This window comes from Buceros rhinoceros, unplaced genomic scaffold, assembly GCF_000710305.1.
Source record: "Buceros rhinoceros silvestris isolate BGI_N320 unplaced genomic scaffold, ASM71030v1 scaffold11717, whole genome shotgun sequence".
Classification (NCBI taxonomy): Eukaryota; Metazoa; Chordata; class Aves; order Bucerotiformes; family Bucerotidae; genus Buceros; species Buceros rhinoceros.
The window spans coordinates 336-12,915 of record NW_010420448.1 but is presented as its reverse complement, the minus strand read 5'-3'; the positions used below and the strand labels follow the sequence as shown (position 1 = coordinate 12,915).

General features: G+C 38.9%; 1 protein-coding gene across 1 annotated transcript in view; it reads right to left on the bottom strand.

The window, feature by feature from the left end:
• Positions 1–2,389: 2,389 nt before the first annotated feature.
• The window catches only part of TMEM87A (transmembrane protein 87A), a gene marked incomplete at its 5' end in the record, with an annotated part of 10,371 nt that continues 180 nt past the window's right edge, over positions 2,390–12,580 (bottom strand). The window contains 12 exons of the mRNA XM_010139312.1: positions 2,390–2,729; positions 3,073–3,103; positions 4,249–4,304; positions 5,093–5,154; positions 6,426–6,499; positions 6,841–6,944; positions 7,199–7,257; positions 8,430–8,538; positions 9,582–9,650; positions 10,711–10,804; positions 11,564–11,663; positions 12,463–12,573. Coding sequence (XP_010137614.1) covers positions 2,688–2,729; positions 3,073–3,103; positions 4,249–4,304; positions 5,093–5,154; positions 6,426–6,499; positions 6,841–6,944; positions 7,199–7,257; positions 8,430–8,538; positions 9,582–9,650; positions 10,711–10,804; positions 11,564–11,663; positions 12,463–12,573 — 911 coding nt within the window. The remainder of the gene's footprint in view (positions 2,730–3,072; positions 3,104–4,248; positions 4,305–5,092; positions 5,155–6,425; positions 6,500–6,840; positions 6,945–7,198; positions 7,258–8,429; positions 8,539–9,581; positions 9,651–10,710; positions 10,805–11,563; positions 11,664–12,462; positions 12,574–12,580) is intronic.

The window sequence follows — 12,580 nt, the reverse complement described above, 5'->3', positions numbered from 1 at the left end:
GCAAAAATCTCATTAGAACCAACATATCTGAGTGAACATGCTCCTGCAACTGCAACTCCCTTGCATACATGCCCTTCACTCCTCACCCACATTTCAGCTACTGCTTTTAGCCACCTCTTCTGCAGTTGTAATTGCAGCAGTAGTTGTGCATGTGCCATAGCCGGCGTGACACTGTGGGAACTAGGCTCTGATACAAGTTCTCTGTAAGACTGCAAACAAGGAAGTCACAGCATGAGCCTGCTGCATGCCAAGATGCAAATGGTACTTTCCAAGGATGCAGAAACTCTGCCAAACAAGCAGAAAAACAGTAACAGCTAAGTAAGGGAGCAACAAGTCCCCTGTGGAATTCATGGTAACTTCAGATAGTGACGGAAGCTACTACAGGGGTAGAAGGGTAGAAGGCAAAGAGGATGGCCCAAGACCACTGCGGTTGTAGGCTGAAAGCACCACTACTACTTTTATTTTACTCCTTAACTTACTAAGCTATGGATGCAGTTGGGGAAACAGCTTAGAACTTTCAACCTCTGTCCAGAAATTTATGATCCGACCTATCTATATTAGCTTTTCAAAGGACGGACTTCCACTCTATTGTCAAGCTTAACAACAAAAAACGCTGTTGGGAATAACTGCATTATAAACATCATGCAAAAGAGTTAAAGGTAAGTGAGGGTGCTTTGTGAAGATGTTAACACTTTCTCATGTGAGAGAACAGGTAGTAAGAAAGTGGAAGGACACAATGTAAGCCTGTCTATACTCTTTGTCTACCTTTTATTAACTAGCACATACAAACTACTTCTGTGCTTCCGGTAGAGAACATTTTTCCCTATTTTTCTCAAAAAAAAATCCAAACAACCCCCAAAAAATAGGACTTAATAATAAAAACTCATTAAATAGCGAGTTTTGTGTAGCTTTATTTCACAAAATTTCCTCTCCCCAAAAGAACATGGAGGTAACTTTTTTCATCTATATCAATTAGGCATAGCAAATTAGAAGTGTTTTCTAATTAAAGATTCTACCTGTGGCCCAAAGGGAATGGCAGAAAAGCTCCAGTCACTCCAGCAGAGGCAGACTGAGGTTTTACAGTCACAGCCTTTCTTCTCTGCTCATGCACTGCGGGTTAGCTGCCCCCACAGCACAGCTAGAAGACACTATGCACTTGTGCCTCAGCTACTCTACTGTAAAGTGCCATGTTTCAGCATAAATTGCTGATAAAGATGAACTAGAGCTAAGTTTCCAGACATTACAGTGAAATGAATGAAGTACAAGCACAGGTTCACTTCTGCTGACGCAGCTATGCGTGAAGAACCAGAAAAGCTGACTCCCTGCGCCATTCCAGCAGCAGCCACAGCAGCTCCCAAGAAGCCCAGCTGTGCTGCTGCTTGCCTGGTAATGACCAGTTGTAAAGGTTATGAATCCAAATTAGAGCTTTTGTCATACAGACCACAGAGGGTTTCCATCTGTAAGTAATTGCAAGTGAAGTCTCTACAACCAAGCATAGAATAAAAACAGAACACTGTCCAAAAGCTCTTTTTCATTTGAAAAGGAAAAACAAAAAGCTATTATATAGAATAGAAATCTGTAACTTTGACTGAACCACAGTAATCTCAGAGTACCTCTTGGCCACAGGGACCAACTGGGACAGGAAAGCCCATCATCAAATCACTTATATGGGAGGCAATTCTAAACAGACATTAAGAACAGAACTATCCCAGCACTCTGGACTCCCATTAAAGCCTCTTTCAAGTAAGGTAAGCAGCGCTCGCACCATCTGGAAGGCAATGCTATCTTCTCACAGAAAAGCAGTGACTTCTTAGTGGGAGAAGTTACACATGAAGAGAGAAGAGTTCTGCTGAAATGACTAGTTAATATTTGCTTAACATGAGTAGTCAAGCACTTGTGGAGCACTGCTGGAGTGGGTTTGGTGATGTTTGGTTTTGCTTTTTTTAAATTAAATCATGCAACACATGGAAGGTAGGGGCAAATAATTTTTTCCAGGCATCCACCACATTGCCGGCAATGAGATGTGCCACAACAGCAAGTGTTAGCTCTATGTAGCTGTTACCTATAGGTCAATGGCATTTAAAATAGAAAATCTTTCTTACACAGTGTTATGAATAAAATTGCACTTGATTTTGTTAAAAACTCATATCACTGTAACTTTTCCAAATATTTCCTTTCTGGCATCTTAAATTTTCTTCATTAACAAGAGCTTCTCTCTAAAAACCTCTCATGTTGGACACAGGACATACAACAGCAGTAAGCTATTCTCTACCAGAAGATGGGTCCGTTGTTTCTTCAATGCTCATTTCTATCTGTCCCGACCCTCCCCCCAAAAAGGTACAGGCAGTTCACCTCTAAGTGTCAATTCTAACACTGAAATATAAACTCCTCAAGCAGACATTAGGAATTTGAGTTTCACAGATTAAATATTTGAAAAGTTACAGAAGGTGCTGGAATAGTACACATTTAAATTGCTTAAAAATCCAAACTTGCAGCAACTTTGTAAATTCAAATTTCCAAAAGGTTTATAATGTCCTTGTGATCTCCTTCCACAGCAAGACGCCCTCATGACAATAAAGCATCAAACTTCCAAGGCTGAGATTAAGAAGCAATCAGCAGGATCCACTTGTTCCACCAAGCAACTTTAAGAAAGGCGTCTCCACTTCCAATGGCAAAATGCTACTCCTTCATTCCATTTTGGACCTTTCAAAGTGTGTAATCATTCTTTCCTGGAAAATAAAATACTCAGTGTTGTCATTTTCCCCAACAGGTTTAACGTTATTCAGAAATAAGGTGTTAAGCTTTGCACATCCAGGACAAATGCACGCTCGCATGTATTTTAAGTGAGGAGTCCAACTTACACAGAAGATACACACTTTTTAGAATACGTGCTTGTATTCTAAGCAGTTTTATCACTGTTGTCCCCACGATCCTTCCCCACCTTGTAATATTTTACTGCTGCACTGGCAAGATCAGAGAGCCCAGTTCTAATAAGCCAAGTCCTTAACAGCTGACTCATGACTTCTCTGGCATGTCAGAAGACTAATTTGAACTGAAGATTTGTTTACTGACCTCATCTGAATCCAGAAGAGCTGGAAGAGCACTGCAGTGGGGAAAAAAATAGTTAAGAGAATTAGAGCACCTACTGAGAGCATACTGGCCACCATTTTCAGCCTTATGTTGCACCTTAAGCTTTTTAGGGCACCGGAGAACAGAAGATACGAAGATAGCCCTTTCAATTAAACAGATTGACATTGTTCAGTTGGTAATGAGAAGCTCAGGAAAAAAAATAATTTAAAACTGTGAAGGTCATTGAGTATACTCCTTGGGCTCTTCTTTTTTTTCTTCCTCTAATTTCTAAGTGGCTGTGAAATAAGACACATCACTCACAGAGGAACACTGCTGAACTACACTATAGACATTACAATATGGGACCATATTATAAAAAACACATCCCAGAAATCAAAAAAGTTACACTGGGACCATAGCCTTTTCAGCTACAATAGACCTCCCCATCTACTGGGATTTCATCTCTTTACAACCCTGATCATATTTTCAAGAACAAAAAACCCTGCATCACACTACCTCAGAGTGCTCTTTCCTAGCTTATGCCAGACTAGTCCTTGTTTTCTTAAGGAATTCTTTAAAAAATAAGTACTAGAACTGGGAAAAATAAATTCAATTGGAAAATGCACTTTTTCATCCTCTTGAAGCTTCTCTTGATTTCTTGTCTTTAATTTAAAGCAGAGTTTTGTACTTAAATCCAAAGCCTCTGCCAAAACTACCTGTTCGGATTTGTGAACAGAATTAATCTGTGAACTTCTATTTTACTATCAAAAATTTAAACACAGACACTAACATTTTTAGGATTTAAAAATTATTAAAAGCAGAATAGATACGGAGTGCCTACAGCACTGACTATATTGCCAGAAACATAACAATGACTCAACAGACATTCCAAATAAAAGCTGAAAACTAAATGACATTATTCAGTGCTTTACATTTGGCAAGATAATCAAAGGACTCTTCAGAACACTAAGTGAAAATAGAGAGTTTGTTTGTTCTTTGTTTTCTCATTTAGTTTTAACTTCAGTGAAACGCAAACAAATCAGTCTGTAGTTTCACAATTCCAGGCTGAACTTAGTATCTACTCATGTAAACAGAGCAGGCAAGTTATAAGGCATTCTAGTATGTTTGTGACCCCACACCCAAGGAACCTGCTTTTACAGTGACTATAAAAATACTTACACGTCTGTCACTGACGAAGGAACATTCTCCTCTACCCACTTCAGGTCATCCTCCTGCTAAAAGTACAGAAATTAAATGGAAAACAAAAAAATGCTGTCACATGCAAGCCTTTTTCCTCTCAGCCTATTTGACAAAACCAGATTTATTTATACTGCCAGTTCAAAAAAAAAAAAAAACCAAAAAACAAAAAAACCAGCCCCAAAACCCCACCTTCAACTTGATTTCTGGATTACAGAAAATTCCAAGAACAAAAAACAACAAAACCAAAAACCCACCTATGACTTACTGTCAACTCTGTAATAGTCTAATGGTGACGAAAAAGCCACATGGAAAAAACGCAGATATATTAAAAATGTTCGACTCAAACTATTTAGGTAGCTACATAATAATATACATCACTCCATTCAAGTAATGAATCACAAATCTCAGAATTAGAAGTCAATTAATTTAACTAAAATATGGCTCAGCCTCCCTCTCAGCCTGACAAACTTGTTAAAACAATGTATTACTCAGTATCAGAATATAGTATTATATTCATCAATGTATGTACTGTATATATACTATTATATTATACAGTTTTATCTATACTGGATTGTGTAAACATTCCTAAAGTACAGACTGAATTCTAAGGCTTCCATTACATTTACAGGAAATTAGACGAAAAACGTGTATGTACTTTCTTTTCAGAAGTACTGTGAACACATGATTCTTTGACTCCCATTCTGAAGCAAACCAGGAAACTCGCATTTATAGGCTGAACACTTTGTGTGTTTGTGAGCTGCTACTAGGGGACAACCAAGAGAGACGGATTCTAAATCCTCTGAATTAAGAAGGGCATACTCACAGCTTTGTTTGCTTTTACATTCCCATTTGGTTCTTGCTTTGTACTTCTCATTTTCATTCCCTCTGAAGACAAAAGAAAGAAAAAAGTCTGAAATAGCCAAACTATAATTGTTCATAGACTGTAAAGAAAAGTGTTGAGTGCTCATTCAAAATATTTCATTAAACCCAAAGAAACTAAGATAGACAAGTTAATCATTAAGACAATGCTTCCCCTTTGACAGGCTTGTAGTATTTTTCCTCATGGGTGCAATTTTACCTAGAAAATACCAATTTCTAGCTCTTTTATTTAAGCCAGACGGCAGCAGCACAGAACTCGGACACAGTTGCCCAGAAAGGCTATGGAATCTCCATCTTTGGAGATACTCAAAAGCCATCTGGACAGAGTCCTGGGCAACTTGTCCTATATGACCCTGCTTGAGCTTGGGGCTTGGACAGGATGACCTCCAGAAGTCCCTTCCAACCTCAACCATATCGAGACACATGCAACTCCCAAAATTCATTTTACCTACTGACTGCTGACCAGCCACTTGGTGACTCAAAGCTGAGAGGCAAGATACGTCTCCCAACCTAGCAGACAGCTAAGTATAGCTGATGTGGCAAATGCAGCTTTTGCACACTCCTCCTCAGCTTGTAAACAAGTCAAACAGCACTGATATATTCCAGAAGAACTGATTTGTGGACAGACAGCAGCAGTCACCCTATATTTTACAAGGCTTGTAAAGAGTAGTGTTACAATAGATGAAGTAGGGATATGGGAGGCAGGGAAGAGAGAGGGCTTTATAGTAGGAGAGGAATAACTAGAGAGAAAGATGCAACCTAGTGTCACCTAGTGTCATTCATTTGCAATTTCATGAATATGTAAACATATTCATCCATATGTTTGCACTGGACATTCCTGTACTAGGCCCTAACATGGAAAACTAAGAAGACTGCCGAGTGCAGAGAACAGGTAATAAATAAAAATCCTTAAAGTGCATTTTAAAAGAGAACTGCAAACTAAATGACTGCCTAACAGCAGTATTCGAGACCCCTGTCATCATGATGTGATCCAAACCTATGACTTGGCACACTTAATCAAACAAAGTCCACCGGACACAGTAAAGCAACCACAACAGCAGCAGTGTGTTCAGTGTCATCTGAAAACTCCAAAATTAAACAGGCAATGTAAACACTAAATATAAGGTAGATGTTTTCTCTACAACCGCTAAATCTATGACAACAGAGAGGCACTGACTCTGCTTTTACATTCATTTCTTTTTGCCAGACAAGAGATGTCCCTCCACAGAAGTGTCTCTTCGACATTGAAATAAAGTGAAAAAACATTTTTCTCTTACCAAAGCTTTCCTTTAACATTGGCTCTTTCTGCTCATCATCATCCTCCTCTTCAGACAGCGGTGAGAAAGCAAACCTTTAGGAGGGAAAGAATGAAAGCTATCTTAGAATAGCATCTCTTGCCCCCCAAGATATTCACATGACTTGATTGGTCCACGTAGTTCATTGTTTTTAAGACCTATGCTAAACTACATAATTAAAAGTTTGTCACTTTTTTCAGTAGTTCACCACCAAGAACAGATAGAATTTTATCCATTTGACTTCCTTACACTTACTTTTCTCCAAACCCCTAAGCACAATGCTTACTATACTTACGGATCAGTATACAGCAACTAAAACTACCCACACCATTACTACTTCGGATAAACAAGCAAACCCAAACCCCAGTATTTTTAGAAAGAGGTAAGAAAGCTGAACCTTTGGTTGTTAGCAGATGGTCTCCACAGAATCATGATGACAAAAAGGATCATTGAAAACAATAAACGCCAGATGGCATCATCCACCCATAGCTCCTGCCAGTCCTGTCCAAAAAGAGCAGCACAAAGAAAGTGTTGTGAAGAGACTCCACGTCCTCAGCTCTTTCCAAGGGTGAACCACAGGCATCTGACAAAGAGGCTTATTACCCACAACAGTGAGAATGTCAGCATGTGATATATTATCTAGACATAACCCACAGAAAAAACTGTTCCAGAATGCCCAGTCTCACCTCTTACACTGCCAAATAAACTTGTCAAGAGGCAGCAACTGCGGAAAAAAGCATTCAATATAAACTCACCGACTGACAGTCCACCAGCCTGAACTTCATGGTGGTCCAGATGATAAATACAATAGATGCTGCAATATTAAGAACAACCTGCTTATTACTACAAAATATGCTAATGCAAATATACTACTAACAGAATTGCATTTCCCAAATGAAGGGCAAAGACCTAAATAGCAAAATTCTTTGAATCCAATTAGTTCTGGAAAACAAGATAGTGTTTTATTGCACTGACTTTGTATGTTAATTTAGACACAGACCAGTATATTATAGTAGGATAATGTAGTAGGATAATGATGTTGCTCTTGGTTCTTCAGAGACAAGCCATAAATCAAATATGAAGTATTTAGCCAACGCCTCATCCGTATTCACTATTCTTTTATTAAGCCTCCAAGCTATGGTTTCATTATCAGTTGACAAATAAATACCTTAAAGTAACAGAACCACCTGACGTGCCTGAATGCCTAAGCATTCAAGAGTTTCAGTGCTCAAACTATGCTCTCACCACAGTTCTAGAAGATGAGTCTTCCCCCCACTAAGGTGTTTTACGATGACAAAGATCCAGGTACTGAAAGGAATTTAATCAGAGCTGTTGATTAAAGAATGTGCTCTTTTTGTTTGTTTAAATAAAAAAAGCCACAGTCCTTACAAGTTTTCTGCTTGATGTAGGGATAGCATTTGCAAATAGATGAGGAGCTGAGCACCTGGAAGCACCACAGATTTATTCCTGAAGTTCAGTTCATCACTACTACAAATGAAAAATAATCTGAATCTGTATTCTTACAGAATACGGAGGGCATTATGTTACAATACTAACAATACTGTTTTTCCAGTAATCACTCTGGTCTTCTATCTGTCCTTCAGTCATCTTACATATCCCAGAGCCAATAATATAGTGATTTTGGCAAAAACTACCTCTGTGAAGTTAACAGCATAGAATCATTATCTTTTGTCCCCAGCAGTTTCAAGAGGGGCAAAAATGCTGTTAGAGGAGATGCATAAAACTACTGATCTTATTAATGTCAAGACTAATAATTCACTGCCTCTGAAGTATCAACATAACACTTGGCATAGATTCCCTATTAGAAATGGGTCAAATGTTAGAAATACCAAATACTTTGATAGCATTTACAGAAAGGTCACCAAACTCAAAAATCTGCTTTAGTGATGAAATGTCTATCAAGCCATATGATCACATACATGATAATGGCAAGTGCCCTTATTTGATAAACAGTTTTCTGCTTACCTGCTACTGCCAAGATGAGTGTGTTGGTGAAGTGCCGATACAAAGAGAGTTTCACAACATTCCTTCGAAGTTTTAGCAGTTTCATTGTTTGAGTTAAGCTGATGAATATGTATGGCAAGTCAAGGAAAGCCTCTGAAGGACAAACTGGTCGCAGACTTAGGAGAATACAGATACTACGATCAACAGCTCGCCCACCCACACACTTAGTGCTCCAAAAAGGTAGGCCGGACTCAGAAGGAGAAAAGTTCATCCTATGGCAAAGGTACAAAAGAGTAAGGTCCATCCCTTTCATGTTTAGTCGTCTACACCTAGAAAGCTTGTCACACAAAGATGGTATCCAAGCATCTGTTCTGGACTGTGGCCCATTCCTCAAAAAAAGCATCAATGTGCTTCCAATAAATAGAAAATCAAGTCCAAACCAGAAGTGAGTCACAATCCAATTAGTGCACGCAAGCATCTTCACCTTCTTGCCTGGAATTTTATTTCCACAGTTAACAAAACGAGCATTTAGACACATCACGGTAGGAGAGAACTGGGGTTGAAATGGCTGGGCAGCAAGCTATTCCCATTTTAAACCAATTTTGTGATTGGCTTTCATCAAAAAACACTATATAGGGATTTTTGCTATACATGGCTTTGAGTTTGGCATTTGACAGCATTTGCTGAAGTGACACACCATTTTTTTGGATGTAGTATGTCAAGACACTAAAAAGTTAGCACTGCCCCATTTTGTCACCTACTTCAACATGAGTTCAAATTTTACAAGGAAGAGTTTGAGGTTTGATGTTGCTACGCAACCTTCTCCCTAAAATATAAACTGGATCTGTTCTCCAAAGGCTACTACTATGATACTGTTGAAGTACTATACTGGAACAAATTAATTTCATACTTCAACAATCAGACTGATAACAAACAGACTTAACTAGTCCAGGAGTTGCTCTAACAGATATCTACTAGTTAACCAGTTTTCCTTGCACTGGCTTATAGCAGAAGCTTACCTGAACACTCAATTACAGAGGTTCTATTAACTTTACCAGAACTAGAAAGAACATACGCTTGAAGCTGATTTTAAAAAGTTCAGCCAAAAAGACTCCCCCAAAACAAATTTGAAAAATAAAACCACACCCCACCAAGTAAAATAGTGAAGGATATCCACCAGCACAAGGCAGTATCTAGGAAAGCCAGGGGAATAAAAGCCAAGGAGGCAAGATCATTCTGGGCCTGGAGACAAAGAGAGAGCCAATAAGAACAAACTGAAAAGGAAACAAAGTACAGAAGAAGTGAGGTGGGTCAGGCTGTTTCATGAAAAACAACAAATACTCCACCACAATGCTCCTGAGGTTTTACTACAGAAGCAGAGGGTTTGAACCCAGAGTTCAGTCAAATGCACAGAGAGGAACCGACAATACCATGTTTTCAGTCCTCCCCTAGCAAGGCAGTAAGTATTTTAAGTCGATATAGTACCTTTAGAAGGAACCTCTGTTGAAGCATTTGCTACATCACCGTGCTTTAACCACTTCCATTACAGAAAATTAGCAATCAACTTGTTAGAGCTACAGTAACTAGACATTTCACACTATCCATGGACAAATTTTTTTTTGCTGTGCTGGCAACCATGAGTTTAACTGAAAATCGCAAAAACTGCCTTTGTGTATACATCAAAAGCTATCAAAGACCCAACTGAAACAAGCAAATCAACTCTTATTCCTTTAAAGTGCAAGAGAAAAATAATAAACTGTGAAGAAGCTTGCAACATTCTGCAGTTTATGAAAGGATATCCACAAAATAATACAGGCATCAATCATGGACAGGGCCAAGTTTGCTATCAGAGCCACAGTGTCATAGAAAAACTGAAAAAGTACCAAATATATAACATGTTAAAAACCTTATTCCAAAACACCAAAAAGAGAACAACAGAAATCTACATTCTGAGATCCACTTCTTAATGAAGCACACAGCAGCACCAACCTGTACCTCTGTGTCTGCAAGTAGCCCTACCTAATTCTAAGTATTAGACACAAGAGTCCACGGAGAATATAGTCTGAAAGCTCATCAACCAGAAAACTATTAGAATTATTTCAAAATACACAGAATTACATCCTCATAAGTAGAGAAGAAATCAAACTTAAAATAACTGTTAATAATCCCTATCAATAATCTCAGAGTTTAACCACTTCATTATCTCCATTCCGTTCTTTCGGCGTAGCCCTGGCATTCTCTTAGTGCGCAAGTAAAGCTGGTAACATCTGTGGCACGTGGAAAAATTCAAGCAACTACTGACCCCTGTGACTCTAAGAACACCTTCCATGCCAGAAAATAATAGATAAAGGGCTCCAGCCATAACTACTTTGTGAAGAGTTACTCCAAGGCGAGGCCTGCAGGAAAACAAAGTGAAATTCAGATTAAGGGCGGGGAGGGGAAGTGAAGTCAGGTCTACTTGAGTCTAACATAAGGCTTGAAGCACACGAATAAAAAGCTGTTATGACAAGCCACTTCTAGATCCAGAAATAATTTTATTATGGTGCTCAAAGTTTATTATTAATTTTGTCTTATGTGACTGAGGAAGAGATTGGATAACAAACCTGTTTCCTAGTTAACCTATTTAGCTTTATATAACTATTTCAGAAGTCTCAGCCCACCTGTTATTCACCAGTTCCCTCAGCACACCCACTCTTGAGAGATGCTTCCACTACCACACAGCATATTGTTTTACCATTGAATACAGCTGGAGACAGACTGATGAGCAGCAATCTTGGCAGCAGAAGCCTCCTAAACCAGATCCCCTCACCTATCAGTGATTCTTGACCTCCCCCTCTTCTAGAAGCTCCTTCTTGCCCAGAAGGAAGGCACATAAAGCTCCCATTCCAATCAGTGGAATATCTCAACAGTGACTCAGAAACCTACCCAACAGGAGTATACAGAAAGGGGTGAGAAGACTAATCACTGTACGGAGTTCTACGTCTCTGTCTCAGCTTCACTGTTGACTAGGGAAGAAGTCTAGACCTTTACAGCACTTGACTAAAGCACCTACCTTTAAAGTAGCAAAGTACAAGGAGACGAATACTGCCCTAAGTTATTAAAAACAGTGAAAAGTCTTTTTTAGAATGCAACAAACCTGTAACAGAATTACTCACTTGACTATCCCATATCCCAGGCTAACTATGATGACCAGAGTTCGAGCCAATGACCGCTTCAGAGCAGAAAGCAGTTCTGCCAGTATTACTGCTCCTTGAACTACCAAAAGCAAAAAGGAGAAAGCTAGGTTATTAAAATATCATTCCTGTTTTATGAACTACTACATGCAATTGTAGTATGAGAGCAGACATAATTATTTTCAGAAAGTAGGCTATTACATCTCAAATCAACTTTCAGAAAAGATAAGTCACAGAACAAAAAAGCTACTAAAAATTTTTACATCCACAAAAAGCAGAGAGTAAATGATCCATAAAATGTTTATCCATAAGATCAGCCTGGATGATCTCCCAAACAAATTAACAAAACCTCTGCACCATGGGTGTTGCCAGTTAATAAAGTCATAATCAAGTCTTACTTGCAGAGTTTCATTTGCATGTATCCATCCTAAGAACTCAAAACCAGAGTCCCAAAGTTTTACGTGGAGCTTATCACTTAAGATGCATTATCAGGCTATGGGCTGAATACCAAAAGTTGTCTGCAATGCTGTAATGTTGAACAAGGAGCTTCAAAGTCTCTTTCCAAGGCCAATACCAATTGTCAGAAATTCATTACAAGCTACATTTAGGAAGCCCTGTTTTAAACTTCAAGCCAACACTACAGCAAATACTCTCCAAAATCTAGCATTTTCCATCCCTAAGACACTAACTACACTCAGGAGCTGGAGCAAACAACAGCATTTTAGCCACAGAACATCACAGATCATCATATCCACAATACATTAAAAAAATGCAGTTCCCTGATGCTTGTTTTGAAAGAATCCTCGAATAATCATATACTTAATATGCATGGCACCCCAATTTAGCATAAGCCATCAGTGCAAGCTGCAATTGCTACCTACCAGATTCCCCTGTGTAGCGGATATTCTGGAACTCTGCATAGAAAACTGCTTTCTCGAGCATTCCCAGGAAGATAACAGCACCAATCCAGAACTGGATCCTCAGAAGATCTCACCAGTA